Source organism: Camellia sinensis, chromosome 4 (assembly GCF_055761805.1).
Source record: "Camellia sinensis isolate YWXY chromosome 4, ASM5576180v1, whole genome shotgun sequence".
Classification (NCBI taxonomy): Eukaryota; Viridiplantae; Streptophyta; class Magnoliopsida; order Ericales; family Theaceae; genus Camellia; species Camellia sinensis.
Genome location: NC_138964.1, coordinates 65,019,453 through 65,047,186, shown reverse-complemented (window position 1 = coordinate 65,047,186; position 27,734 = coordinate 65,019,453). Strand labels below are relative to the sequence as shown.

Below are 27,734 nucleotides of genomic sequence, written 5' to 3'. Positions count from 1 at the left end.
ACAGTGAGCTGATTGTTCCAGACCTAATCACAACAGCATGACAACAAACAAAAAACTATACCTGAATGAAGAAATCCATCTGCCTGTCTTATTATTATGGTTGATCATAGTTACCAAACCAAACCAAACCAAGCCTTAAGTCCCATCAAATGGGGTCGGCTACATGAATCCTTCTTCTCTACGCGGCCCTATCAAAGGCCATATCATTAGTCAAATCAAGTAGATTCATATCTCTATTTAAAATGCTAGTCAACGTTAATCTAGGCCTACCCCGTCCCCTAACACTTCCATCTATCGTTACAGTATCGCATCTCTTCACTACTGCCTCTGTTGGTCTCCGTTGAATATGACCAAACCATCTCAAACGATTCTCTCTCAACTTATCTTCTATCGGTGCTACTCCTACCCATTCCCGAATACACCCATTCCTAATCCTGTCTTGTCTAGTCTTACCACACATCCACCTTAGCATCCTCATCTCAACCACACTCATCTTATCTACACGCTGTTTCTTGGTTGCCCAACACTCCGTCCCATACAACATAGCTGGTCTAATAGCCATTCTATAAAACTTACCTTTTAGTCTAGTGGGTATTCGTTTATCGCACAATACCCCAGACGCACTTCTCCACTTACACCATCCCACCTTAATCCTATGGGCCACATCTGCATCAATCTCTCCCCCTGTTGTGATAATCGACCCTAGATAACGAAAATGTTCACTCTTAGGCAATTCTTGATTCTCAATCTTCACTTCTCCTCTGTTTTCATTGTTACTATTACTAAATTTACACTCCATGTATTCTGTCTTAGTTCTGCTTATCCGAAATCCTTTAGATTCAAGAGCTTTTCTCCAAATCTCTAACTTTGTGTTAACTCCTTCTCTAGTCTCATCCACTAGCACAATATCGTCTGCAAAAAGCATGCACCATGGCACGTCATCCTGAATATTTATCATCAACTCAACTATAACTAAAGCAAAAAGATAAGGACTTAAGGTAGATCCTTGGTGTAACCCTACAATGATAGGAAATTCATTTGTCTCTCCAGATGGCAATCTAATGGTGGTCACCACCCCTTCATACATGTCCCTAATCACGTTAATGTAACCTTTTGTCACCCATTTCTTCTCTAACACCCACCATATTATATCCCGGGGCACTCTGTCATATGCTTTCTCAAGGTCGATAAACACCATATGCATGTCTCTTTTCTTTTCTTTATACTTTTCTATTACTCTCCTCAAAAGATAGATCGCTTCCATTGTTGACCTACCAGGCATAAACCCAAATTGATTCTCTGACACCTCTGTAACATCTCGCAATCGGCGTTCCATCACCCTCTCCCACACTTTCATTATATGACACATTAGCTTGATTTCTCTATAGTTGTTATAATTCTGGACATCACCTTTATTCTTATAGATTGGCACTAAAATACTATTCCTCCACTCATCTGGCATGTTCCTAGTCAACAAAATTTTGCTAAACAACCTAGTCAACCAACCAACTCCCTTTTTACCCAAACACTTCCAAGCTTCAATAGGGATATCATCGGGTCCTAAAGCCTTATTTGATTTCATTTTCTTAAGTGCAATTTATACTTCAAAGTTCCTAATCCTGCGATAGAACCTATAGTCTTAGTTTATCGTATTATTGGCTATTTCTTCCCTTATTGTCGTACCTCCATGTTCCTCATTTAATAATTTCTCAAAATAATTCTTCCATCTTTCCTTAATCTCATCATCCTTCACCAATACCTTAGAATCCTCACTCTTGATGCACTTTACTTGATTAAAATCTCTTGTTTTCCTCTCTCGTATCTTAGCAAGTTTGTATACCCTCTTTTCTCCCTCCTTACTATCTAGTCTAGTGTATAGGTCATCATATACTTTCAACTTGGTCTCTCTTACTACTTTCTTGACCTCCTTATTAGCTAATCTATAGCTCTTAAGGTTTTCCTCAGTTCTATCATTCTGTCACTTTTTAAAGCACTCTTTTTTTTCCTTAACTACTGCTTAAACCTCTTTCCTCCACCACCAAGTTTCCTTAGAACTGGGTCCCGTTCCTTTCGACTCTCGAAGCACTTCCCTTGAGATTCTCCTGTAACGCCCTCAAAATAAACTCATAATATATATAACATTAACATGCATTAATAAAAGAAAACCAACCATTATACCATTCATCAGAGTATTCTTATTGAAAAGCATTACACGTAACATCAAGTAAATGCCCTACGGGCTTACATCTTTCCAAGCCAACACTTGGACACAAAATATGAGTACTAACTCAACTACAAGTTAAGCCCTTGGCTTGAGTGTTTACATGTAATAACAAATAAAAGCAAACAACTGAAAATAGTCTTCAAAATCCAAGTCCTTCCAAGCTAAGTCCTTGGAGGTAGCTTATCATCTAAACCTGAAAATGATGTTCCCATAAAGGGTGAGCCACAGCCCAGTAGAAATATACTAAACCAAATATAAGCATTGAATAAAACAATAGCATTCAATAGATGGTTAACCAAGATAATCAATTACATCGTTATCCCATCTCATGACACTATTGTCAACGACACGTTTCACTTTCCAACATTATCAATATGGCTCAGAACCTGGCCAAACTTACAATAGTGAATTATATATATATATATCATATTCACATTCTTCCAATGTCAACAAACAAATGAGACTCAAGCTCAAATCAAAACACTTCATACTTCCAGTTTGATACACATTTTAGTGCTGTATCAATAAAACACTTCTATATAAATAAGCACACATAAAAGTGATGCTAATGGAGTCCATCCCCTATCTCCTCCCAAACAAAATCCGGTTTAGAGGTCCATCCCCTATCTTCCCCTAAACCGTGGAGTACATCCCCTATCTCCTCCCAAACAAAAATGCATATACAATGTATTAAACACTCGTCATATACAACACACAATCAATACATGTATTTTCTGTATTAATTCAACAGTCTATGTAACGCCCTCAAAATAAACCCATTATATGTATATCATTGACATACATTATTTAAAGAAAACAATTTATTCATTCATTCATCAGAGTATTACTAAATAAAAACATTACATGTAACATCAAATTAAATGCCCTATGGGCTTACATCTTTCCAAGCCATCACTTGGACACAAAATATGAGTTCTAACTCAAATACAAATAAAGCCCTAGGCTTGATTATTCATCAAATAAAAGCAAACAACTAAAGCTAGTCTTCAAAATCCAAATCCTTCCAAGCTAAGTCCTGGGAGGTAGCTTATCACCTGGACCTGAAAATGATGTTCCCATAAGGGTGAGCCACAGCCCAGTAGAAATATACTAAACCAAATATAAGCATTGAATAAAGCATTAGTATTTAATAGATGGTTAACCAAGATAATCAATTACATTACTATCCAGTCTCATGACACTAATGTCTAAAACACGTTTTACTTTCCAACATTATCAATCTGGCTCAGAACCTGGCCAAACTTACAACAGTGAACTATATAAATCATATTCACATTCTTCCAATGTCAACAAACAATTGAGACTCAGGCTCAAATCAAAACACTTCATACTTCCAGTTTGATACACATTTTAGTGCTGTATCAATTAAACACTTCAATAAAAATAAGCACACATAAAAGTGATGCTAATGGAGTCCATCCCCTATCTCCTCCCAAACAAAATCCGGTTTAGAGGTCCATCCCCTATCTTCCCCTAAACCGTGGAGTACATCCCCTATCTCCTCCCACACAAAACAATGTATGCATACACATAACATATACAACACACAATCAATACACATAATGTCTGTATTAATTCAGCAGTCAATATTGATGACTTAATCAATGATTAGTTTTAGTTATCCCTAATCCACATGCAGTGTCTACAACAAGCATGACTATCCTCCACCGATAGCCCACAACAGTTATTTCTAGATTTGGAAATAAATATACCATCAATTCAATAGGCGAGTGATTTACATTATCCAACTACACCATTTAACCAATAACTTTCCCAATTTCATGAATTTAACCAAATTCCCCAATTCCCTTAAATTAATTATACAAATTAATTAATTAACACAACTAGGGTTTATCCCAAAATTATCAAAGTAACCCCAACATATCATTATACCAAAACTTAGAACAAAACTTATAAATTGGAGTAGGAAATCCCTACCTCGAAGAAAATAACCCGAATGGAGAAGACGGAAGATGAAGACCAAAGACCCACGTGCTCCAAATCCCAAGTTTCTCAGATTAAAACAAAGCTCTCGCGACGCTCTACCTTTCTTCCAAAGGAACTAGGGTAGAAGACCACCGGAAATAGATCAAATCTTGGAGAGAAGGTAAGAGTAGAGAGAGAAACTCTCAAGGGGCGGTTTTTAAAAGTTAAGAGATGAAAAGTAGGTCAAAAAGTGATCAGAAAAGTGAAATCACGGACTGATGTAGTCGACTCTACGCTCGAGCGTAGAAAGCCCCGCTCGAGCGTAAGACACAGAATCATGCTCGAGCGTGAAGAAAGCCGCTCGAGCGTCGATTGCACCCTTCCAGAAGTTTTGCAGGCGCTGCACCCGCTCGAGCGGAGGAGCAAAAACAAGGGATCACGCTCGAGCGTAAAAACTACCGCTCGAGCGGAAGAACTGCAGAGCAAAATACTGGGAGATGGAAAATCCCGCTCGAGCGGAGGAGCAACAACGAAGGGCCCGCTCGAGCGTTAAAACCTCCGCTCGAGCGTGAAGGCCAAAATCTGGGCATCACCTATTGGCATCAAAATTCAACCAACCTGTACCAGACCCGTCCAACACAACCTTTACTTCAAATACAAAGAGATTAAAGGACAACAACAACCAATAAATAATGACAGGAGCTACGGAGCCTAAGTCCGGATACAATAATCTAAAGAGAAAAGACCGGGGTCGCTATAACCTCCCCCCCTTAAAAGAATTTCGTCCCCGAAATTAAGCACAAGGTTTCGAAAACAAGTTTTTCTCAAATTCCAACAATATGATAACTCACTAATAAACAACTTGACCCAACACCGGCCATTCCATCTCTTAACTAAGAGGCATGCCACAATATGCAAAACAAACATATATTTCAACCTGCATTAACACTATGCAATTTTCTTTCAATTTCAAGGATTTTCAATATATTCAACATATACAATGTTCCATTAAACTTCCATTTCGAGACAAGTTCCAAAATATTTCCATTAACCAAAACATTCACAATGTTTTACAGCTTAAAACATATATATAAAGCTCTAAAGTTCGACAATATTACAAAATCTACATACAAGATTACAAATCGATAAGCATGTCCGGATATTTTTCGCGGACTTCCAACTCACGTTCCCAAGTGGCTTCCTCCACACCATGATGTTTCCACAAAACTTTAACCAAAGGAATGGTCTTGCCTCGCAAGACTTGATCCCGCTTATCCAAAACTCTAACCGGTCTCTCCTCATACGAGACATCCTCGTCAACTACTAAATCGGTCCAATCCAATACATGTGATGGATCCGGTTCATACTTCCGAAGCATACTCACATGAAACACGTCATGTACTCCGGACAACTGCGGTGGTAAAGCTAAACGATAAGCAGCCTCGCCAATCCTCTCAAGGATCTCAAAAGGGCCAATAAATCGAGGGGACAACTTCCCGCTCTTCCCAAACCTCATCAATCCATGCCTTGGTGATATCTTCAGAAAAACATGATCACCCACCTCAAACATCAAAGGTCTCCTCCTACGGTCGGCATAAGATTTCTGACGACTCTGGGCTGTAACAAGTCTCTCACGGATAAGCTCAACTTTCTCCGTCGTTTCCCTCACTAATTCTGGACCCAACAAAGGTGCATCACCCACCTCGGCCCAGCAAACAGGAGATCTACATGGTCGGCCATACAAGGCCTCAAATGGTGCCATACCGATACTAGACTGGAAACTATTGTTATAGGCAAACTCCACCAAAGGCAAGTGCCTCTCCCACGACCCACCAAAGTCAAGAACACAACCCCGAAGCATATCCTCAAGGATCTGAATAGTACGCTCGGACTGCCCGTCAGTCTGAGGATGATAAGCTGTGCTAAAGGTCAACTTAGTGCCTAAGGCACTCTGCAAGCTCTGCCACAACCTGGCAGTAAAACGAGGATCTCTATCTGAAACGATCGTCACTGGAACCCCGTGTAACCTCACTATGTCCCGAATATAAAAATCGGCCAGATGATCAACTGAATCTCTAACACGCATAGGAATAAAGTGCGCCGACTTAGTCAACCGGTCCACAACTACCCAAATAGCATCACTACCCCGTTGAGTCCTCGGAAGACCCACAACGAAGTCCATAGTGACATGTTCCCACTTCCACTCGGCAATAGGCAAGGGTTGCAACAAACCCGCTGGCCTCTGATGTTCGGCCTTCACTTGCTGACAAGTAAGGCACTTAGATACGAAAACTGCCACATCTCTCTTCATACCCCGCCACCAGAATTGGCGACCCAAATCTCGATACATCTTAGTGCCTCCCGGATGCACCGCAAGGCGTGAATGATGGAACTCTCGGAGTACCTCCTCTCGACAAGACTCCGGTACAAACAGACGGTCTCGGTATCTCACACTCAGGTCGGGATACACCGTCAAACCTTTCTCAACCTTCCCACCAGAAATCTTCTCACGGAGGGATTCTACCTCAAGGTCGCCCCTCTGAGCCTCTAACACTCGAGTCACAAGTGTAGGCTGTGCAACAACAGAAAACAAGGCCGCAGCCTCAACAGATTCGCCCAGAAGGAAATTAAACTCTCCAAGTGCACCCAACATCTCCCATTCCCGGATGGCTATACTAGCTATGTCACCAACAGGTTTCCTGCTAAGGGCGTCGGCCACCACATTGGCCTTTCCCGGATGATAATGCAATTCAAAGTCATAATCCTCAATAAATTCCATCCACCTCCTCTGCCTCAAGTTCAAGTCTTTCTGTGTGAACATATATTTCAGACTCTTATGATCCGAGAATACCTCGAACCTCTCACCATAAAGATAATGTCTCCAAATCTTCAAGGCAAATATCACAGCTGCTAACTCTAAATCATGCGTAGGGTAATTCTTCTCGTGAACTTTCAACTGACGTGAGCCATAGGCAACCACTTTCCCCTCTTGCATCAACACACAACCAAGACCCTCTCGTGAGGCGTCACAATAGACTGCATAACCCAACCCTCTCTCCGGAATAATCAAGACTGGAGCAGTGGTCAGTCTAACTTTCAACTCCTGAAACGACTTTTCACAAGTCTCACTCCAAGCAAATTTGACTCCCTTCCGAGTCAATCTAGTCAAAGGCGAAGCTAATCTGGAGAAATCTCTTACAAACCGGCGATAATACCCAGCTAATCCCAGAAAACTGCGGATCTCAAACACACTCTTAGGCTGTACCCAATCTTGCACTGCCTCTGTCTTGGATGTATCAACAGACACCCCTTCCCTAGAAACTACATGGCCTAAGAACTTCACCTCCTCTAGCCAGAACTCACACTTCCCAAACTTAGCATAAAGCTGATGGGCTCTAAGTAAATCAAGCACCACCCTCAAGTGTTCCTCGTGCTCTTCCTCTGAAGGTGAATAGATAAAGATGTCGTCCACGAAAACGACTACAAAACGATCTAAAAATTCCCGGAATATCCGGTTCATCAAATCCATAAATACTGCCGGTGCATTGGTGAGCCCAAATGGCATCACCAAAAACTCATAGTGGCCATACCGCGTACGGAATGCCGTCTTCGGAATATCCTTGTCCCTGACTCTCAACTGATGATAACCCGATCTCAAGTCTATCTTCGAGAAACAACGGGAACCCTTTAATTGATCGAACAGATCATCTATACGAGGCATAGGGTACTTATTCTTAACTGTAGCCCGATTCAATTTCCGATAATCTATACAAAGTCTCAAAGCACCACCTTTCTTTTTAACAAAGAGAGCCGGTGCCCCCCACGGTGAAACACTAGGACGTATAAAGCCCTTATCTAGCAACTCCTGGAGCTGAATCTTCAACTCAACTAACTCGGCTGGGGCAAAACGATAAGGTGACATAGAAATCGGCGCCGTGCCGGGCATTAGGTCAATAGAGAATTCAATCTCTCGATGCGGTGGCAAACCAACAAGATCCTCGGGAAAGACGTCCGAGTACTCACAAACCACCCTTGGCAACACAACCTGGGTCTCATCATCCTCACTAATCGAAAGGTTGGCAAGTAGACCACTAAGCTCACTCCGTCCTCGCGGAACATACCCTGATGGCAACACATTACCAACCCGGTCCCCCAGAAAATGAAAATACTCTCCGCTCACGGTACAACAAGTGACCCTCTGGCGGTAGCAATCAATAACTGCCCGGTATGACGATAGCCAGTCCATACCCAAAATAACATCGAAACCTCTCATAGGCATAACTACAAAGGAAAATGGGATTCTATGGTAATCAACTTCTATATCACAACCCCTAACACCATGTTTCAAAATCAATTCACCCCCAAGAGGCGACACTACACAAATAGGAGATGCTAACTGTGCTAACTCCAACTCCAAAACAGATGCAAATGCAGCAGACACAAAGGAATGAGATGCACCCGTATCAATCAAAACATTAGCAACCGAGTTGCAAAACAAGAAAGTACCTCTCACAACAGATGGAGCCGGTACAAGATCCTGCGCGGTAACAGCATACACGCGCCCAGATGACCTCTGATCAACCTGCTCAGCCCTAGGAGCATAAGATTGTTGCACCGACTGGGACGATGAAGCCCCCTGATTGGCCCTCGAGGCCTGACCCGACTGAGCTGGCTGCTGACCCTGAATCTGCCTCAAACCAGATGCACCAGGTGTGCCACCCAACTGCGGGCAATACCTCTTCATATGCCCTGGCTGACCACACTGATAACACGAGAGTGGCTGGCCTCTCCCCTGACTCTGGCTCTGAGATCGAGCCGAAGATGATGCTGCTCTCTGCACTCCTCCCCTCTGAGGACAAACTGGAGACTTGTGGCCCAGCTGGCCACACTTGAAACAGGTAATGTCTCCCTGACTGCCTTTCCCCGAACTAGCACTCGGCACAGGAAAAGTCGATCTAGAAAAGCTACTCTGAGACTGCTGAAGATTAAAACTCTTCTGTCTCCTACCATCACTCTGACCATCCTGACTCCTCTTGAAGCCCTTCTGTCCTTCCTCCTCCTCCTGCATCATGATCTCCATATGGGCTGCAGCATCAACCATACGCCCATAATCCCGAATCATAGTTCCCCCAACTCGCAGCTTGAGGCCACGCCTCAACTTCCTCTCAAACTCAATACAACGGCGTTCCTCAGACGCCACCAATTCAGGTGCAAACCTGGATAAACTAGTAAATGCAGCCTCAAACTCGGCCACTGAAGAACTCGACTGCTTAAGCTGGCAGAACTGGTCTCTCAGCTTCTCCCTAACTGCTGGAGATAAGAACTTCTCCTGGAAAGCATTCACAAAAGCCTCCCATGTACCTCCTATACGACCTTTAGTGAACTTCCACCACTGACCCGCATCCCCCTTCAACTGGAAAGATGCCAAGGTCACCTTCAACCCCTCGTCTTCGATGCCAAGCATCTCAAACGTCTTCGTTGTCTGTTCGAGCCATTCATCTGCCTTAAGCGGCTCTTTAGGATCACCCACAAATTCATCCGGATTAGACCGGAAGAACTCCCTCTTCAGAAAGGAGGGTCCTGCATCTGTAACGACATCCCGAGCTTGATTCTCAGCTCTGAGAATGCCTACTGACTCCCTGAATGCCCCTGCTATCTCTCGGGCTAGAGCGCCCATAGCCTGCTGGCCTACTGGCTCGGCCACATTGGCCTGGCCAACTCCCTCCTGAACTGCTGGAATCTCCTCTGGCACAGGCACCTCCTGCCTACCCGGCCTAGCACGCCTACCGCGTCCTCGTCCTCGTCCTGACATACTAATAAAGGAAACAAAGACGTTAGCACATTATTAAATGTGCCGAAACTAAACACTCGCGTCCTAATGCATGGGACAGCAATAATTCATTCCACGTAAGCACATAATCACATAAGCACCTACGAATTTCATTCCTGAATAATGATAGTCCCAATGCGTTGCTATAGTTCCGGTTGGAAGCAGCAGTGATCAGGTGCCTTTCCAACAAGACTACTAGAAACTCAAGGGTCAAATCACCATCCTAGAAACTACATTCCATACCCACATAGTCACATAAACATGTTATCACGTAAGCATATAACATTACACTAAGTCTCTATCAAACGAGACGAACCCATTGTGATACTAATCACTTCCCACGTACCCAAAGTATTCAAACCCGGTACGCTCTGATACCAAGTTGTAACGCCCTCAAAATAAACCCATTATATGTATATCATTGACATACATTATTTAAAGAAAACAATTTATTCATTCATTCATCAGAGTATTACTAAATAAAAACATTACATGTAACATCAAATTAAATGCCCTATGGGCTTACATCTTTCCAAGCCATCACTTGGACACAAAATATGAGTTCTAACTCAAATACAAATAAAGCCCTAGGCTTGATTATTCATCAAATAAAAGCAAACAACTAAAGCTAGTCTTCAAAATCCAAATCCTTCCAAGCTAAGTCCTGGGAGGTAGCTTATCACCTGGACCTGAAAATGATGTTCCCATAAGGGTGAGCCACAGCCCAGTAGAAATATACTAAACCAAATATAAGCATTGAATAAAGCATTAGTATTTAATAGATGGTTAACCAAGATAATCAATTACATTACTATCCAGTCTCATGACACTAATGTCTAAAACACGTTTTACTTTCCAACATTATCAATCTGGCTCAGAACCTGGCCAAACTTACAACAGTGAACTATATAAATCATATTCACATTCTTCCAATGTCAACAAACAATTGAGACTCAGGCTCAAATCAAAACACTTCATACTTCCAGTTTGATACACATTTTAGTGCTGTATCAATTAAACACTTCAATAAAAATAAGCACACATAAAAGTGATGCTAATGGAGTCCATCCCCTATCTCCTCCCAAACAAAATCCGGTTTAGAGGTCCATCCCCTATCTTCCCCTAAACCGTGGAGTACATCCCCTATCTCCTCCCACACAAAACAATGTATGCATACACATAACATATACAACACACAATCAATACACATAATGTCTGTATTAATTCAGCAGTCAATATTGATGACTTAATCAATGATTAGTTTTAGTTATCCCTAATCCACATGCAGTGTCTACAACAAGCATGACTATCCTCCACCGATAGCCCACAACAGTTATTTCTAGATTTGGAAATAAATATACCATCAATTCAATAGGCGAGTGATTTACATTATCCAACTACACCATTTAACCAATAACTTTCCCAATTTCATGAATTTAACCAAATTCCCCAATTCCCTTAAATTAATTATACAAATTAATTAATTAACACAACTAGGGTTTATCCCAAAATTATCAAAGTAACCCCAACATATCATTATACCAAAACTTAGAACAAAACTTATAAATTGGAGTAGGAAATCCCTACCTCGAAGAAAATAACCCGAATGGAGAAGACGGAAGATGAAGACCAAAGACCCACGTGCTCCAAATCCCAAGTTTCTCAGATTAAAACAAAGCTCTCGCGACGCTCTACCTTTCTTCCAAAGGAACTAGGGTAGAAGACCACCGGAAATAGATCAAATCTTGGAGAGAAGGTAAGAGTAGAGAGAGAAACTCTCAAGGGGCGGTTTTTAAAAGTTAAGAGATGAAAAGTAGGTCAAAAAGTGATCAGAAAAGTGAAATCACAGACTGATGTAGTCGACTCTACGCTCGAGCGTAGAAAGCCCCGCTCGAGCGTAAGACACAGAATCATGCTCGAGCGTGAAGAAAGCCGCTCGAGCGTCGATTGCACCCTTCCAGAAGTTTTGCAGGCGCTGCACCCGCTCGAGCGTCAAACTCCCTGCTCGAGCGGAGGAGCAAAAACAAGGGATCACGCTCGAGCGTAAAAACTACCGCTCGAGCGGAAGAACTGCAGAGCAAAATACTGGGAGATGGAAAATCCCGCTCGAGCGTCAAAACTCCCGATCGAGCGGAGGAGCAACAACGAAGGGCCCGCTCGAGCGTTAAAACCTCCGCTCGAGCGTGAAGGCCAAAATCTGGGCATCACCTATTGGCATCAAAATTCAACCAACCTGTACCAGACCCGTCCAACACAACCTTTACTTCAAATACAAAGAGATTAAAGGACAACAACAACCAATAAATAATGACAGGAGCTACGGAGCCTAAGTCCGGATACAATAATCTAAAGAGAAAAGACCGGGGTCGCTATAGTCTAAATCAATGACTTAACCAATGTGATTAGTTTCGGTTTTTCCTAATCCACATGCAATGTCTACAACAATCACGACTATCCTCCACCGATAGCCCAAAACAGTTATTTCTAAACAGGAAATAAATGTATCAACTAACATAATTCCAACATTTTCCATAGGTGAGTGATTAAACTAACCTACTACTCCATTTAATCAATAAATTCATTAATTCCATGAATTCAACTAAATTCCCCAATTTTTCCTAAATTAATTATATAAATTAATTTATTATAACAACTAGGGGTTTTTCCAAAATTACCAAAGTATCCCCAACATATCAAAATACCAAAACTTAGAACAAAACTTATAGAATGGAGTAGGAAATCCCTACCTCAAGTTTAGAAGGGGAAGAAGGAAGAAAAACCCAAAAGTCGACGGAAGAGAAACCAAGCTTTGCTCTGATCAAAATGAAGCCCTCAACAAGCTCTACACTTTATCTCAAAGGAGCAAGATGAGTAGAGGTCTTCAACCAAGTAGATCTAAGGATCTTTGAGTAAAAAGTGCTTTTTGAGAGAGAGAGAGAAGGTGTTTCACGGTTTAGAGAGAGGAAATGGAAGAAAAAGTGAAAGAAAAGGTTAAGTGAGGGCCTTTATATAGTACTAGGTCAAAAATAGATATAAGCCCCAAAGTCAACTCAAAATATCTAGTCAAAATATCCCCAAAAAGTAGGTCCAAACCGTGAGAAAAATCTGGAAAAAAGTCGCAGGTGTCGACCCCGGCAACAGTGGTGTCGACACCAAAGAGGAAAACAAAATCTGGGAAAGCTGACTGCACTTCAGGTGTCGACACCACCCCAGACTGGTGTCTACCCTATCTCCCAGCAACCAACACACAGACAGAAGAGGGTCGACACCATCCCAGACTGGTGTCTACCCTATCTTCCAGCAACCAACACACAGGCAGAAGAGGGTCGACACCATCCCAGACTAGTGTCTACCCTATGTTCCAGCAACACCTCCAAAACTTCATCAACAGGTAAGGGTCGACCCTAGGAAGGCTGGTGTCGACCCTAGAATGGAATTTCTAAGTCTCCAAAGAACTTTTGACAAGAATAAGTGCGAACAACCAAACCCAACAAGTTTAAATCAATTTGTACACCTCCAAAACTGAGGTACAACAACACCAAAGATTCCCAAAATAAAGTAAAGGGTTCAAATACATTTACCAAAAGCTTTAAAGGGCTGAAGTGCTACACTCCTCATACAATTGGCCATCGAGTTCCACATAGTGTTAGCATCACTTTCTAAGTCCCAAGTACCTTCCTTATCCATTCGATTCTTAAATATTTCTAGTTTATCCCCTTTTAGGTCCCACCATCTCGTCCTACGACGCCCACCAGCCTTCTTAGCTTGGTATTGTCCTCTAAACACATAAATCTAGTACCAAAATCCTATGTTGAGAGACCAGACTCTCTCTAGGAATCACCTTACAATTATTGCATTTTGGGGGGTCCACTTTTCTCACTAAGAAGTAATCTATTTGACTCTTAACTAATCCACTCTTAAAGGTTATCAAATGCTCCTCCCTCTTCTTATACATAGTATTGGCCACCACCAGGTCAGAAGCCAACGCAAAATCTAAGATACTCTCTCCAGCCTCATTTCTGTCACCAAAACCATATCCACCATGCACCCTTTCATAACCTAGTTTATCTATGCCCACATGGCAATTAAAATCTCCACCTATAACCAGGTTCTCTCCTACGTGTATCTCCTGTAAGATCTCATCCATTTGCTCTCAAAAATCCCTCTTAGTCTGATCATCTAACCCTACTTGAGGGGCGTATGCGCTAATAATGTTCACTATATTCCCTCTAATAACTAGTTTAACTAGCATAATCATATCTCCTTTCCTAGTGACCGCCACTATACTTTCCACAAGACCCTTGGCAATTATGATTCCTACCCCATTCCTGCGTCTATCCTTACCACTATGGTTGATCATAGTTATGTCTTCAAAATTAGCTCCAGTCAGTAAGCCAACATTGTCATCAATACTGTGAAGAGATTGAAATTTCAAAGATCAGTAAGCCACCAAACTGATTATCAAAGTAACAGATTCCTATGACCACTTCCAGAGTGATATGCAAGTTATTTTTGACAAAAATAAGATTTGATCATATAACATAATTTATATATACTAAAAAAGAATTGGTAACTCAAATACTTTATGACTAAAGTGGAAGGGTTGACTAGTAACTAGTAACCATACCTTCTTAACAATTAATTAGTACCTCCATTAAAATGGTGGTAAATTGAAAGAGAAAACCTACCTAGAACCCAGAGCAAATAAGCCGAAGTGCAATTAGAAGTTGAGCATCAACGCATTTTTAACTCATGTTGTGACGATGACTAATATAAATTTTCTTTTCTTTTCCTTTTTTTTTTTTGGTTTTTAGTAAAGTTTAATAATAAATTATGAACATCTTAACTTAAATTCAGAGTATACATACTAGAAATAGAAAAATATTTAAGCTGAAGCCCCTTCAAAATTTATACACCATCTTAAAAGTATCATCACCAGCTTTCTCTTGAGTGTTAATTTGTGATCTCAAAAGAAATGGTAGACTTAAAACCTAATGTAATACCCAAGACATGCATGTAACTAATATATGAAGAGGGTAACTTTGTAATTTTAAAAAAATTAGGTTAATAACCTCGCTAGGTTTTATAGTTATTCTCAAAAAGTCCAAAGAAGGGGATCTCTTGAGGGTTCCAACAAAAAAAGGTTGAAGAATCAATTCTTGGTACTAGGTCAATCTATTTGTTCTTAAAGGTAAGAACTCTAGTACAACCTCTCCTCCTTTCTATTATTTATTGTATTTCAATTTCGGGTTAAATTTCTTTAGGGTTTGGCTAGAGCCCACAAATTATGTATGATGTTTGGGTAGTTTTTGGCAATTAACCCGTGAGAAGTGCCTGAGGTAGCAGAGCATGGCAACATTTGTACCTTGCTTGGGTCGGTGCAAGAAGCAAGGAGCCAAGGTGTGTTGTGTGGGATTCATATCACTTGCTTCTATATATATATGGCTGGTTGGATATCATAGAAACCATAGTTGAAAAAAAAAAGAAAAAAATAGAAAAACTGAAAAAGGAACTTACGAATGAAATTGCTTAATCAAACTGGTGAGTGTATGGGCATTAATATTAATCGGCAAAGGTGATTGGATTATTATAAGTGGGTATGGGTTAAGGGCGTTTGCAAGACCTGAAGTAGATAGAATAGATGACTGTTGTGGACAATGAACAATCCTAGACTTTGCATGAACACACATTAGGCAATGTTTTCTTTGATAATTATTGGGGAAATTATATATCAGTGTAAATTTAGAAAAATAATTACATATTAGTAGTCAAAGTTTATGAATATTAATAATTAAAATTATAGATTTTAATGTATTTATAATTTTTTTATTTATTTATAAATACACTGGAGTGTAATCCTTCTATAATTATTTATGTGGTGTTATATTTATTAGGACTATGAGATTGAAGTGGATCGTGGTATTTTGAAGTTAGTTTTGGGATTCTTTTAGCACTTGAGGTAAGTGACCCTCTACCACTGTCAGTGTTTCAGCCTCAATGTTCTACCTGCAAAATGCTTCTTTGAGTGAGATCGAGGCCAATTACTTGACTTTGTTTTTTTGTTGATAATAAAAAATATTTTTCATTGATTTTCGTTTTCCATTATTCCAAACATGAGAAAATACAAACCATGCAAAAAGTTCCAATCCTAGATCTTCAGTATGGGAAACAATATCTTTACTACTTAATAATAGCACACAACATACTCATTTTTAAATCAAAATTAAAATTTATATTTTACAAATTTAACAGCACACTTATCAAGTAGACACACGCTCACTAACATACATATACATTCTAATCTTTGATATTGTATCTGCAACTTCCCAACATTGTGTAATGCATCAGCTTGACCAAAATTTGCCATGGCTCCAAAAAGCTATGCCACTTGGATCAAATTGAAATGCAACGCAACTACATGACACAAATCAAAGATTGTTACAGTTACTGAATTCCCTGAGCATATTGGATTTGACATGCATGTCACCCAAATATATTTTGAAAACCATGTATATGCTGATTAGATAGCTTCAATTAATGTATGATAACAATGAAAAAAAAATGAAAACAATGAAAACACTTTCGGTGTTGCTCAATTTTAATGGGAAAGGATTCTCTCCCATCCACAATTTTACTAGAGGGGTGTTGTTGGGATTTATAGAGCCACCGCATATCCTATTTTGATAATTTAAAAAAAAAAAATAGATTCATTATATTCATAACTATATGATTTCATTATATTTGTTTAAAAAAATGAATGACAAGTATAATTTTGAAATTGTCCATTCATTTTTTTAAAGACCAATATGAAAAAAATTGTATGGATATAAATATGGCATTAATCTAAATTTTATCCTAAATGGTCTACACAATTTTATTTTATTTTTACAAATTGTACGATTCAGATCATCAAAATAAGATCTATAATGTATCTTACGAACCGATTATCACACTCGTAATTCAATAGCAAATTAGACAAAACTCTTTCCCATATTAATAATAGAAAGCAAAACATAAAAGAGGGCTTGTTTTCTTCAAATATTAAGGGAGACCTATGTAATTTACTCTAAACTGTACAACCAAAAACATATTTGTTTTATTCATTATTTGAGATCAGAGGTAGAGAGGAATATAAGTGTTTAGTTGTAAAGGGTGAGCTGTCTAGTAAGTGTGAATAAGAAAAAAAATAGGGGTTAGTTGTACCATTTAAATTTTCTAAATTCTTAAATTATTTTTTTTACCCATTAGATTAAATTTTCACTATTGCTGATTTGCGGATATTGTATCCAATTAAACCATATGAACTGAAATAAGAAACAATAAATGGATGCAACTAATAAATTAGGAATGAAGTAAAAAAAATGCGACTATAGTTTACTGTATAATAAAATATAAAAATGTATTGAATTTTAATATATATATATATATATATATTTGTATTTTTTTTTTGGTGAATTTTTTATTTTATAAATATTATACTTTTTAAGTGTATCTAAATTAGATATATTTAATAAATAAAAAAATTGCCTAAAATATTTTTAAAAAAATTCACTAAAAAGGAAAAAAAAAAAACCTCAATTTTTTGAAAAGTGAATTAAACCAAACAAGGTAAACATATTATTTTTTTATTCATATAACTAATGAATTACTAATAAAAATAAGCTAAGTGTTAACCCACTATAATTAGGAGGGCAGTCATTTTCTTATTCATTATTTGAAGCAGAGAGAAATCTGGGTTTTTGGTTGTCTAAATTGTAAAATTATTTTTTTAACCATTAGATTAGATATTTAGCATTAATGATTTGGACAAATTGTCTCCCATATGAACTGAAATCATGAACAATAAAGACTAAATAGATGCAATTAATAATATAAAAATGAAGTAGAAAAAGTGACTATAGTTTAGGGTATAAAAGTAAATTTAAAAAGAAAATGAAAAACTATTAAAAAAGTGTCCAAGTCTTGTACCTTTTGTCAATTGCAGCTATTAGAGTCAATAACAAACCTTTATTTTCACTATTCATTTATTACGTCCATGATTTTATTTTTTAATTTTTCGCATGATGATTTCCAATCAAGTGCTTTGTATAAACATCAAAGGAAATAAACTAGCTTTATTATGTATGATACAAATAAACTGCTAAGAAACTAAAAATAGACTAGATAACAACCATAACCAAGCCATAATTTTTCATGATCAAGCAAAAGGATGCAGAAATTCATTGTAATACTTACCAAAGGACACCATTTGCATTGGCTAATTTCACCTTCCTCTGTTCTTGTGAGCATGCTTTTTAAATCTCTTTCTGCTTTCGTTTCGTTCACCTTCAATGATCCTCACAAGCCATTGAGGTTTTCCTCTAGAGAACATAAGATATCCCATAACAAGTCCCCACACAAGCCCACATATATAACCCGGTAATATGACTTCCCAATTGAATCCACTTGAAGTATTGTCTTCTTGTTGAAACATCAAGGGTGGTGGTTGTGGTGTCCTTGGATTGCATGTATTAAGCAATGGAGGTCCACATAATGCCAAGTTGCCAATGTAGGAATCATTTAAAAATGTACCAAATTGGTTGTCTTGTGGTATTGGTCCTATTAGTTGATTCTGCGAAAGGTTAAAGACTTCAAGGAATTTCAAATTTCTTAGTTGTTGAGGGATCTCTCCAGTGAGTTTGTTGGAAGAGAGATCTAACCATTCGAGCATTGTCAAATTAACAAGAGCTGCTGGTATATGACCTGTAAGGTGGTTGTGAGATAAGTTGAGCCCTCGGATTGAATTTAGCCTTCCAATGATCTTTGGAATCTCACCTTCAAAATTTTTTCTCGATAAATCAATTGCAGTGAAAATGGTTAGGACTTTTACCATTTCTATGGTTGATCCTTTGATTACTATAGTCAAACAATCATTATAGTAATACATTGAACTACCAGGCATCCCTAAGTATTTCAATTCAAAACTAGCTTCATCGACATTCATCATAGCATTGAGATTCTTGAAATATTTTCTTGGCAATGGACCAGTAAAATAATTGTTTGATAAATCCATAACTCGCAAGTTGGGGAAGGGAAATTTGCACTCTGAGTTCGGAATAGGTCCATGGAATTTGTTAAATCTCAAAATTAGAACTTGTAGCGAAGTTAAATTTTCCAACCAATATGGAAATTTATCGGAGAACTTGTTATGTCCAAGGTCTAGCACTTGTAGCATTTTGCAATTGACTAGAGACTTTGGTACTGGGCCCTCAAATCCATTTCCATCAAGGTTGATTGTTTCGAAGGAATTTCCCTTTACAAATGCATCAGGAATGGTGCCAAAAAAATTATTCTTCCGCAGATCAAGCACAGAGAAACCTATGCTGAAATTTCCTAAACATTGTGGAATAGAACCATTAAAGTTATTACTAGACAGGACAAGAATTTCAAGGGAAATTGCATGACAGAGCATGTCTAATTCACCACTGAAATTATTTGATGAAAGAATGAGAGTAGTAAGATTCACGAGTTTGAAGGTTGAACTTGGAAACCTACCATGTAGGTTGTTATTGCTCAAATCAACAACAATTAAATGAGTGGATTTGAACTCTTGGAAACCTACCATGTAGGTTGAAGTAATTCAATGCTGGTAAGCTGAAGACCCAAGATGGAAGGGGTCCTGTTAGCTGAGTATTTGACAACTCTAAGCCAACAAGTGTTGTTAGGTTTGCAACCAAAGATGGGAATGGACCGCTGAAGTTATTTGAACTAATATATAAATAAAGAAGACTTTTTACATTACGTAAAAAATCTGCGATTTTACCTTCAAAATTATTACACCGAACTCCCAAGCAGACGAGATTTCCAAGGTTTGAAAGTGAAGATGGGAGCATGCCAGTGAAATTGTTACATCTGATGACTAAGTCAGTCATTTCCGTAAGGTTTCCGAGTGACGTAGGGATGGATCCATAAAGTCTACAACCACGGGCATTCAACACTTTCAAGGACTTCAAATTCCCAATTGAGTCAGGTAGTTCTCCAGAGAAATTAGTGTGTGAAAGGTCCAAGTGCTGGAGAGGACTGCTCGAGTTTATAAACTCGGGAAAATAACCAGTGAGAGCAAGATTATACAATATACTCAGCTTATTCAGATGTGGTAATTGGAATATTCCGTCAGGAAATTTTCCAAGCAATCCACACCGACTAAGATCGAGATGTGTTAAAGAAGTGAGATTGAGCAAGGAATTCGAGACCATTGAAGATATGTTTACATCTCCAAGATTAAGTTCTCTTACCTTGGTTAAGTTTTGAACAAGTAATTCAAATCCAGGTTCTTCCAACCTCAAACCATCATTGTAAGAGAGATCAAGCGAGACCAATTTGCTCAGAGAGGAGACTTCTATAGGGACTTTGCCAGAAAAACTAGACCATGAGAGGTTGAGGTGTGTCAATCTGGTGAATCGACTAAATTCAGATGAGATTGGAGACATACCAAAGTCATTGAAAGCAAGGTTGAGGCTTTGGAGGTGAGGAAAGTAGTAGAAGATGGTGGTATTGGGGTGGATGGTGCCTAGGAGCCAGCTGCAACTGAGGTCGAGGCCAATTACTTGACTTGTGTTGTTGTCACACTCGACCCCATCCCATGAGCAACAATCAGAACCCTCCTTCCACGACTCCATCTTCGGGTAAGAATCGATTCCGTAATAAGCACAGTTACCGTAGGAAGCATCATTATTGAAGGAAAATTGTTTCTTAAATTGGAGCAATGCAGAGGTCTGTTCTTGACTGCAGAGTTGGGCATGCAAACATGTAATCTGGAAAAAACAAAGAAACAAAAAGAGGTGAAAGAGTTGATTGTTAGAGACCATCTTTGCTCCTAGATTCAAAAACAAAGGTTGTAATGCTTGCTGACTGTTAACAGGGGAGAGGCCAAATGCTTTTATAGGCAAATGTAGGTGCAATGTATAGCGACCCCGGTCTTTTCTCTTTAAATTATTGTATCCGGACTTAGGTTCTGTGGATCCTGTCATTACTTATTGGTTGTTGTTGTCCTTTAATCTCTTTGTATTTGAAGTATAGGTTGTGTTGGGCGGGTCTGTTACAGGTTGGTTGATTTTGGATGCCAATAGGTGATGCCCAGATTTTGGCCTTCACGCTCGAGCGGAAGTTTTAACGCTCGAGCGGTCCCTTCGTTGTTGCTTCTCCGCTCGAGCAGGAATCTTGACGCTCGAGCGTGATTTTCCATCCCCCAGTATTTTGCTCTGCAGTTCTTCCGCTCGAGCGGTAGTTTTTACGCTCGAGCGTGATCCCTTGTTTTTGCTCCTCCGCTCGAGCGGGGAGTTTGACGCTCGAGCGGGTACCAGCGCCTGCAAAACTTCTGGAAGGGTGCAAATGACGCTCGAGCGGCTTTCTTCACGCTCGAGCATGATTCTGTGTCTTACGCTCGAGCGGGGCTTTCTACGCTCGAGCGTAGAGTCGATTATATCAGTCCGTGATTTCACTTTTTGGATCACTTTTTGACCTACCCTTTCTTTCTTAACCTTTAAAAACCGCCATTTGAGAGTTTCTCTCTCTACTCTCACCTTCTCTCTAAGATTTGATCTATTCCTTGTGGTCTTCTACCCTAGTTCCTTTGGAAGAAAGGTAGAGCTTCGCGAGATCTTTCTTTTAATCTGAAAAAGAGAGGATTTGGAGCACTTTGGATTTTGGGTCATCATCTTCATCTTCTCTATTTTAGTTGTGATCTTCAAGGTAGGGATTTCCTACTCTATTTTATAGGCTTTGTTCTAAGTTTTGGTATTTTAAGATGTTGGGGTTACTTAGATAATTTTGGGAAAAACCCTAGTTGTATTTATTAATAAATTTGTAAAATTAATTTAAGGGAATTGGGGGAATTTGGTTAAATTCATGAAATTGATGAATTCATTGATTAAATGGTGTAGTTGGATGATTTAAATCACTCACCTATTGAATTGTTGATATATTTATTTCCAGTCTAGAAATAACTGTTTTGGGCTATCGGTGGAGGATAGTCGTGATTGTTGTAGACATTGCATGTGGATTAGGAATAACTGAAACTAATCACATTGGTTAAGTCATTAATTTTGACTATTGAATTAATACTGAAAATACGTGTATTGGTTGAGCATTGCATTTGCATATTGTGTGGGAGGAGATAGGGGATGTACTCCACGGTTTAGGGGAAGATAGGGGATGGACCTCTAAACCGGATTTTTGTTTGGGAGGAGATAGGGGATGGACTCCATTAGCACCATTTTTATGTGTGCTTATTATATTGAAGTGTTTTTACATGATTATTGATACAGCACTAAAATGTGTATCAAATGGGAAGTATGAAGTGTTTTGATATGAGCATGAGTCTCATTTGTTTTGTTGATATTGGAAGTAATGTGAATATGATATATAATTCACTGTTGTGAGTTTGGCCAGGTTCTGAGCCATGTTGATAATAATGGAAAGTGAAATGTGTCTTAGACATGTTTAATGATAAAATTGATTATCTTGGTTAACCATCTATTGAATGCTATGGCTTTATTCAATGCTTATATTTGGTTTAGTATTTTTCTACTGGGCTGTGGCTCACCCTTTATGGGAACATCATTTTCAGGTTCAGGTGATAAGCTACCTCCACGGACTTAGCCTGGAAGGATTTGATGTTTGGGATTTTGAAGACTTGTCTTTAGTTATAGGTTTTATTTTGCTATTTTGAGATTTCATGTAAACATTCAAGCCTAGGGCTTAACTTGTAAATGAGTTAGTACTCATCCTTTTTTGTGTCCAAGTGTTAGCTTGGAAAGATGTAAGCCCTTAGGGCATTTATTTTTGATGTTGCAGGATGTTACATGTGATGTCTTTCAATAAGAATACTCTGATGACTAACTGAAATGATTCGTTTTCTTTTATAAATGCATGTTAATGTTATGGTTATTATGGGTTTATTTGAGGGCGTTACAACTTGGTATCAGAGCGTACCGGGTTTGAATACTTTGGGTACGTGGGACGTGATTAGTATCACATTGGGTTCGTCTCGTTGGATAGAGACTTAGTGTAATGTTATATGCTTATGTGTTAACATGTTTATGTGATTATATGGGTATGGAATGTAGTTTCTAGGATGTTGATTGGACCCTTGAGTTTCTAGTAGTCTTGTTGGAAAGGCACTTGATCACTGCTGCTTCCAACCGGAACTATAGTAACGCCTCGGGACTATTATTATCCAGGAATGAAATTCGTAGGTGCTTATGTGATTATGTGCTTACGTGGAATGAATTATTTTTGTCTAATGCATTAGGACGCGAGTGTTTAGTTTCGGCACATTTATTAATGTGCTAACGTCTTTGTTTGTTTCCTTTATTAGGATGTCAGGACGAGGACGAGGGCGAGGACGCGGTAGGCGTGGTAGGCCGGGTAGGCAGGAGGTACCGGTACCAGAGGAAATTCCGGCAGTTCATGAGGGAATTGGCCAGGCCAATGTGGCCGAGCCAGTAGGCCAGCAGGCTATGGGCGCTTTAGCCCGAGAGATAGCAGGGGCATTCAGGGAGTCAGTAGGCATTCTTAGGGCTGAGAATCAAGCCCAGGTTGTTGTTGCGGATGCAGGACCTTCCTTTCTGAAGAGGGAGTTCTTCCGGTCTAATCCGGATGAATTTGTGGGTGATCCTAAAGAGCCGCTTAAGGCAGATGAATGGCTCGAACAGACAACGAAGACGTTTGAGATGCTTGGCATCGAAGACGAGGGGTTGAAGGTGACCTTGGCATCATTCCAGTTGAAGGGGGATGCGGGTCAGTGGTGGAAGTTCACTAAGGGGCGTATAGGAGGTACATGGGAGGCTTTTGTGAATGCTTTCCAGGAGAAGTTCTTATCTCCAACAGTTAGGGAGAAGCTGAGAGACCAGTTCTGCCAGCTTAAGCAGTCGAGTTCTTCAGTGGCCGAGTTTGAGGCTGCATTTACTAGTTTGTCCAGGTTTGCACCTGAATTGGTGGCGTCTGAGGAACACCGTTGTATTGAGTTTGAGAGGAAGTTGAGGCGTAGCCTCAAGCTGAGAGTTGGGGGAACTATGATTCGGGATTATGGGCGTTTGGTTGATGCTGCAGCACACATGGAAATCATGATGCAGGAGGAGGATGAAGGACAGAAGGGCTCCAAGAGGAGTCAGGATGGTCAGAGTGATGGTAGGAGACAGAAGGGCTTTAATCCCCAACAGTCTCAGAGTAGCTTTTCTAGATCGACTTTTCCTGTGCCGAGTGCTAGTTCGGGGAAAGGCAGTCAAGGAGACATTACCTGCTTCAAGTGTGGCCAGCTGGGCCACAAGTCTCCAGTTTGTCCTCAGAGGGGAGGAGTGCAGAGAGCAGCATCATCTGCGGCTCGATCTCAGAGCCAGAGTCAGGGTAGAGGCCAGCCACTCTCGTGTTATCAGTGTGGTCAGCCAGGGCATATGAAGAGGTATTGCCCACAGTTGGGTGGCACACCTGGTGCATCTGGTTTGAGGCAGATTCAGGGTCAACAGCCAGCTCAGTCGGGTCAGGCCTCGAGGGCCAATCAGGGGGCTTCATCGTCTCAGTCGGTGCAGCAATCTTATGCTCCTAGGGGTGAGCAGGTTGATCAGAGGTCATCTGGGCGCGTGTATGCTGTTACCGCGCAGGATCTTGTACCGGCTCCATCTGTTGTGAGAGGTACTTTCTTGTTTTGCAACTCGGTTGCTAATGTTTTGATTGATACGGGTGCATCTCATTCCTTTGTGTCTGCTGCATTTGCATCTGTTTTGGAGTTGGAGTTAGCACAGTTAGCATCTCCTATTTGTGTGGTGTCGCCTCTTGGGAGTGAATTGATTTTGAAACACGGTGTTAGGGGTTGTGATATAGAGGTTGATTACCATAGAATCCCATTTTCCTTTGTAGTTATGCCTATGAGAGGTTTCGATGTTATTTTGGGTATGGACTGGTTATCGTCATACCGGGCAGTTATTGATTGCTACCGCCAGAGAGTCACTTGTTGTACCGTGAATGGTGAGTGTTTTCATTTTCTGGGGGACCGTGTTGGTAATGTTTTGCCACCGGGGTATGTTCCACGAGGACGGAGTGAGCTTAGTGGTCTACTTGCTAACCTCTCGATTAGTGAGGACGGTGAGACTCAGATTGTGTTGCCAATGGTGGTGTGTGAGTACTCGGACGTTTTTCCCGAGGATCTTGTTGGTTTGCCACCGCATCGAGAGATTGAATTCTCTATTGACTTAGTGCCCGGCACGGCGCCGATTTCTATGGCACCTTATCGTTTTGCCCCAGCTGAGTTAGTTGAGTTGAAGATCCAACTCCAGGAGTTGCTAGATAAAGGCTTTATACGTCCTAGTGTTTCGCCTTGGGGAGCACCGGCCCTCTTTGTTAAAAAGAAAGGTGGTGCTTTGAGACTTTGTATAGATTACCGGAAATTGAATCGGGCTACGGTTAAGAATAAGTATCCTATGCCTCGTATAGATGATCTGTTTGACCAGTTGAAGGGTTCCCGTTGTTTCTCTAAGATAGACTTGAGATCGGGTTACCACCAGTTGAGGGTCAGAGAAGAGGATATTCCGAAGACGGCATTCCGTACGCGGTATGGCCATTATGAGTTTTTGGTGATGCTATTCGGGCTCACCAATGCACCGGCAGTTTTTATGGATTTGATGAACCGGATATTCCGGGAATTTCTAGATCGTTTTGTAGTCGTCTTCGTGGACGACATCCTTATCTATTCACCTTCAGAGGAAGAGCACGAGGAACACTTGAGGGTGGTGCTTGATTTACTTAGTGCCCATCAGCTTTATGCTAAGTTTGGGAAGTGTGAGTTCTGGCTAGAGGAGGTAAAGTTCTTAGGCCATGTAGTTTCTAGGGAAGGGGTGTCTGTTGATACATCCAAGACAGAGACAGTGCAAGATTGGGTACAGCCTAAGAGTGTGTTTGAGATCCGCAGTTTTCTGGGATTAGCTGGGTATTATCGCCGGTTTGTAAGAGATTTCTCCAGATTAGCTTCGCCTTTGACTAGTTTGACTCGGAAGGGAGTCAAATTTGTTTGGAGTGAGACTTGTGAAAAGTCGTTCCAGGAGTTGAAAGTTAGACTGACCACTGCTCCAGTCTTGATTATTCCGGAGAGAGGGTTGGGTTATGCAGTTTATTGTGACGCCTCACGAGAGGGTCTTGGTTGTGTGTTGATGCAAGAGGGGAAAGTGGTTGCCTATGGCTCACGTCAGTTAAAAGTTCACGAGAAGAATTACCCTACGCATGATTTAGAGTTAGCAGCTGTGATATTTGCCATGAAGATTTGGAGACATTATCTTTACGGTGAGAGGTTCGAGGTATTCTCGGATCATAAGAGTCTGAAATATCTGTTCACACAGAAAGACTTGAACTTGAGGCAGAGGAGGTGGATGGAATTTATTGAGGATTATGACTTTGAATTGCATTATCATCCGGGAAAGGCCAATGTGGTGGCCGACGCCCTTAGCAGGAAACCTGTTGGTGACATAGCTAGTATAGCCATCCGAGAGTGGGAGATGTTAGGTGCACTTGGAGAGTTTGATTTGCTTCTGGGCGAATCCGTCGAGGCTGCGGCCTTGTTTTCTGTTGTTGCGCAACCTACACTTGTGATTCGAGTGTTAGAGGCTCAGAGGGGCGACCTTGAGGTAGAATCCCTCCGTGAGAAGATTTCTGGTGGGAAGGTTGAGAAAGGTTTGACGGTGTATCCCGACCTGAGTGTGAGATACCGAGACCGTCTGTTTGTGCCGGAGTCTCATCGAGAGGAGGTACTCCGAGAGTTTCATCATTCACGCCTTGCGGTGCATCCGGGAGGTACTAAGATGTATCGGGATTTGGGTCGCCAGTTTTGGTGGCGGGGTATGAAGAGAGATGTGGCAGCTTTCGTGTCTAAGTGCCTTACTTGTCAGCAAGTGAAGGCCGAACATCAGAGGCCAGCGGGTTTGTTGCAACCCTTGCCTATTGCCAAGTGGAAGTGGGAGCATGTCACTATGGACTTCGTTGTAGGTCTTCCGAGGACTCAGCGGGGCAGTGATGCTATTTGGGTGGTTGTAGACCGGTTGACTAAGTCGGCGCACTTCATTCCTATGCGTGTTAGAGATTCAGTAGATCATCTTGCCGACTTGTATATTCGGGACATAGTGAGGTTGCACGGGGTTCCAGTGACGATCGTCTCCGATAGGGACTCTCGTTTTACTGCCAGATTATGGCAGAGCTTGCAGAGCGCCTTAGGTACTAAGTTGACCTTTAGCACAGCTTATCATCCTCAGACTGATGGGCAGTCCGAGCGTACTATTCAGATCCTTGAAGATATGCTTCGGGGTTGTGTTCTTGACTTTAGCGGGTCATGGGAGAGGCACTTGCCATTAGTGGAGTTTGCCTACAACAACAGCTTCCAGTCTAGTATCGGTATGGCACCGTTTGAGGCCTTATACGGCCGACCGTGTAGGTCTCCTGTTTGTTGGGCCGAGGTGGGTGATGCACCTCTGTTGGGTCCGGAGTTAGTGAGGGAAACGACGGAGAAGGTTGAGCTTATCCGTAAGAGGCTTGTTACAGCCCAGAGTCGTCAGAAATCTTATGCCGACCGTAGGAGGAGACCTTTGGTGTTTGAGGTGAGTGATCATGTCTTTTTGAAGATATCACCAAGACGGGGATTGATGAGGTTTGGGAAGAGCGGGAAGTTGTCCCCTCGATTCATTGGTCCTTTTGAGATCCTTGAGAGGATTGGCG

At 40.7% G+C, this 27,734-nt stretch overlaps 1 protein-coding gene and 1 long non-coding RNA gene across 3 annotated transcripts in view; one reads left to right on the top strand and one right to left on the bottom strand.

Moving 5' to 3' along the window:
• Positions 1 to 27,734, top strand: part of LOC145824692 (uncharacterized) — a 59,145-nt gene that overhangs the window by 15,855 nt on the left and 15,556 nt on the right. The window contains exon 4 of the long non-coding RNA XR_014366647.1: positions 15,896 to 15,960. This is a non-coding gene — a long non-coding RNA (uncharacterized LOC145824692). The remainder of the gene's footprint in view (positions 1 to 15,895; positions 15,961 to 27,734) is intronic.
• Positions 16,279 to 20,911, bottom strand: LOC145824691 (receptor-like protein Cf-9). Of its 2 annotated transcripts, XM_082925078.1 has the most exons (3): positions 19,804 to 20,911; positions 18,237 to 18,815; positions 16,279 to 16,415 (listed from the first exon to the last, which is right to left on the bottom strand). In XM_082925078.1, exons 1-2 carry the CDS (start codon positions 20,846 to 20,848, stop codon positions 18,265 to 18,267), a joined length of 1,596 nt encoding a protein of 531 aa, XP_082781204.1. In that variant the 5' UTR covers positions 20,849 to 20,911; the 3' UTR covers positions 16,279 to 16,415; positions 18,237 to 18,264. The 2 variants fall into 2 exon arrangements, with proteins under 2 accessions (XP_082781204.1, XP_082781203.1); XM_082925077.1 differs by lacking the exon at positions 16,279 to 16,415 and having other exon boundaries at positions 18,069 to 18,815.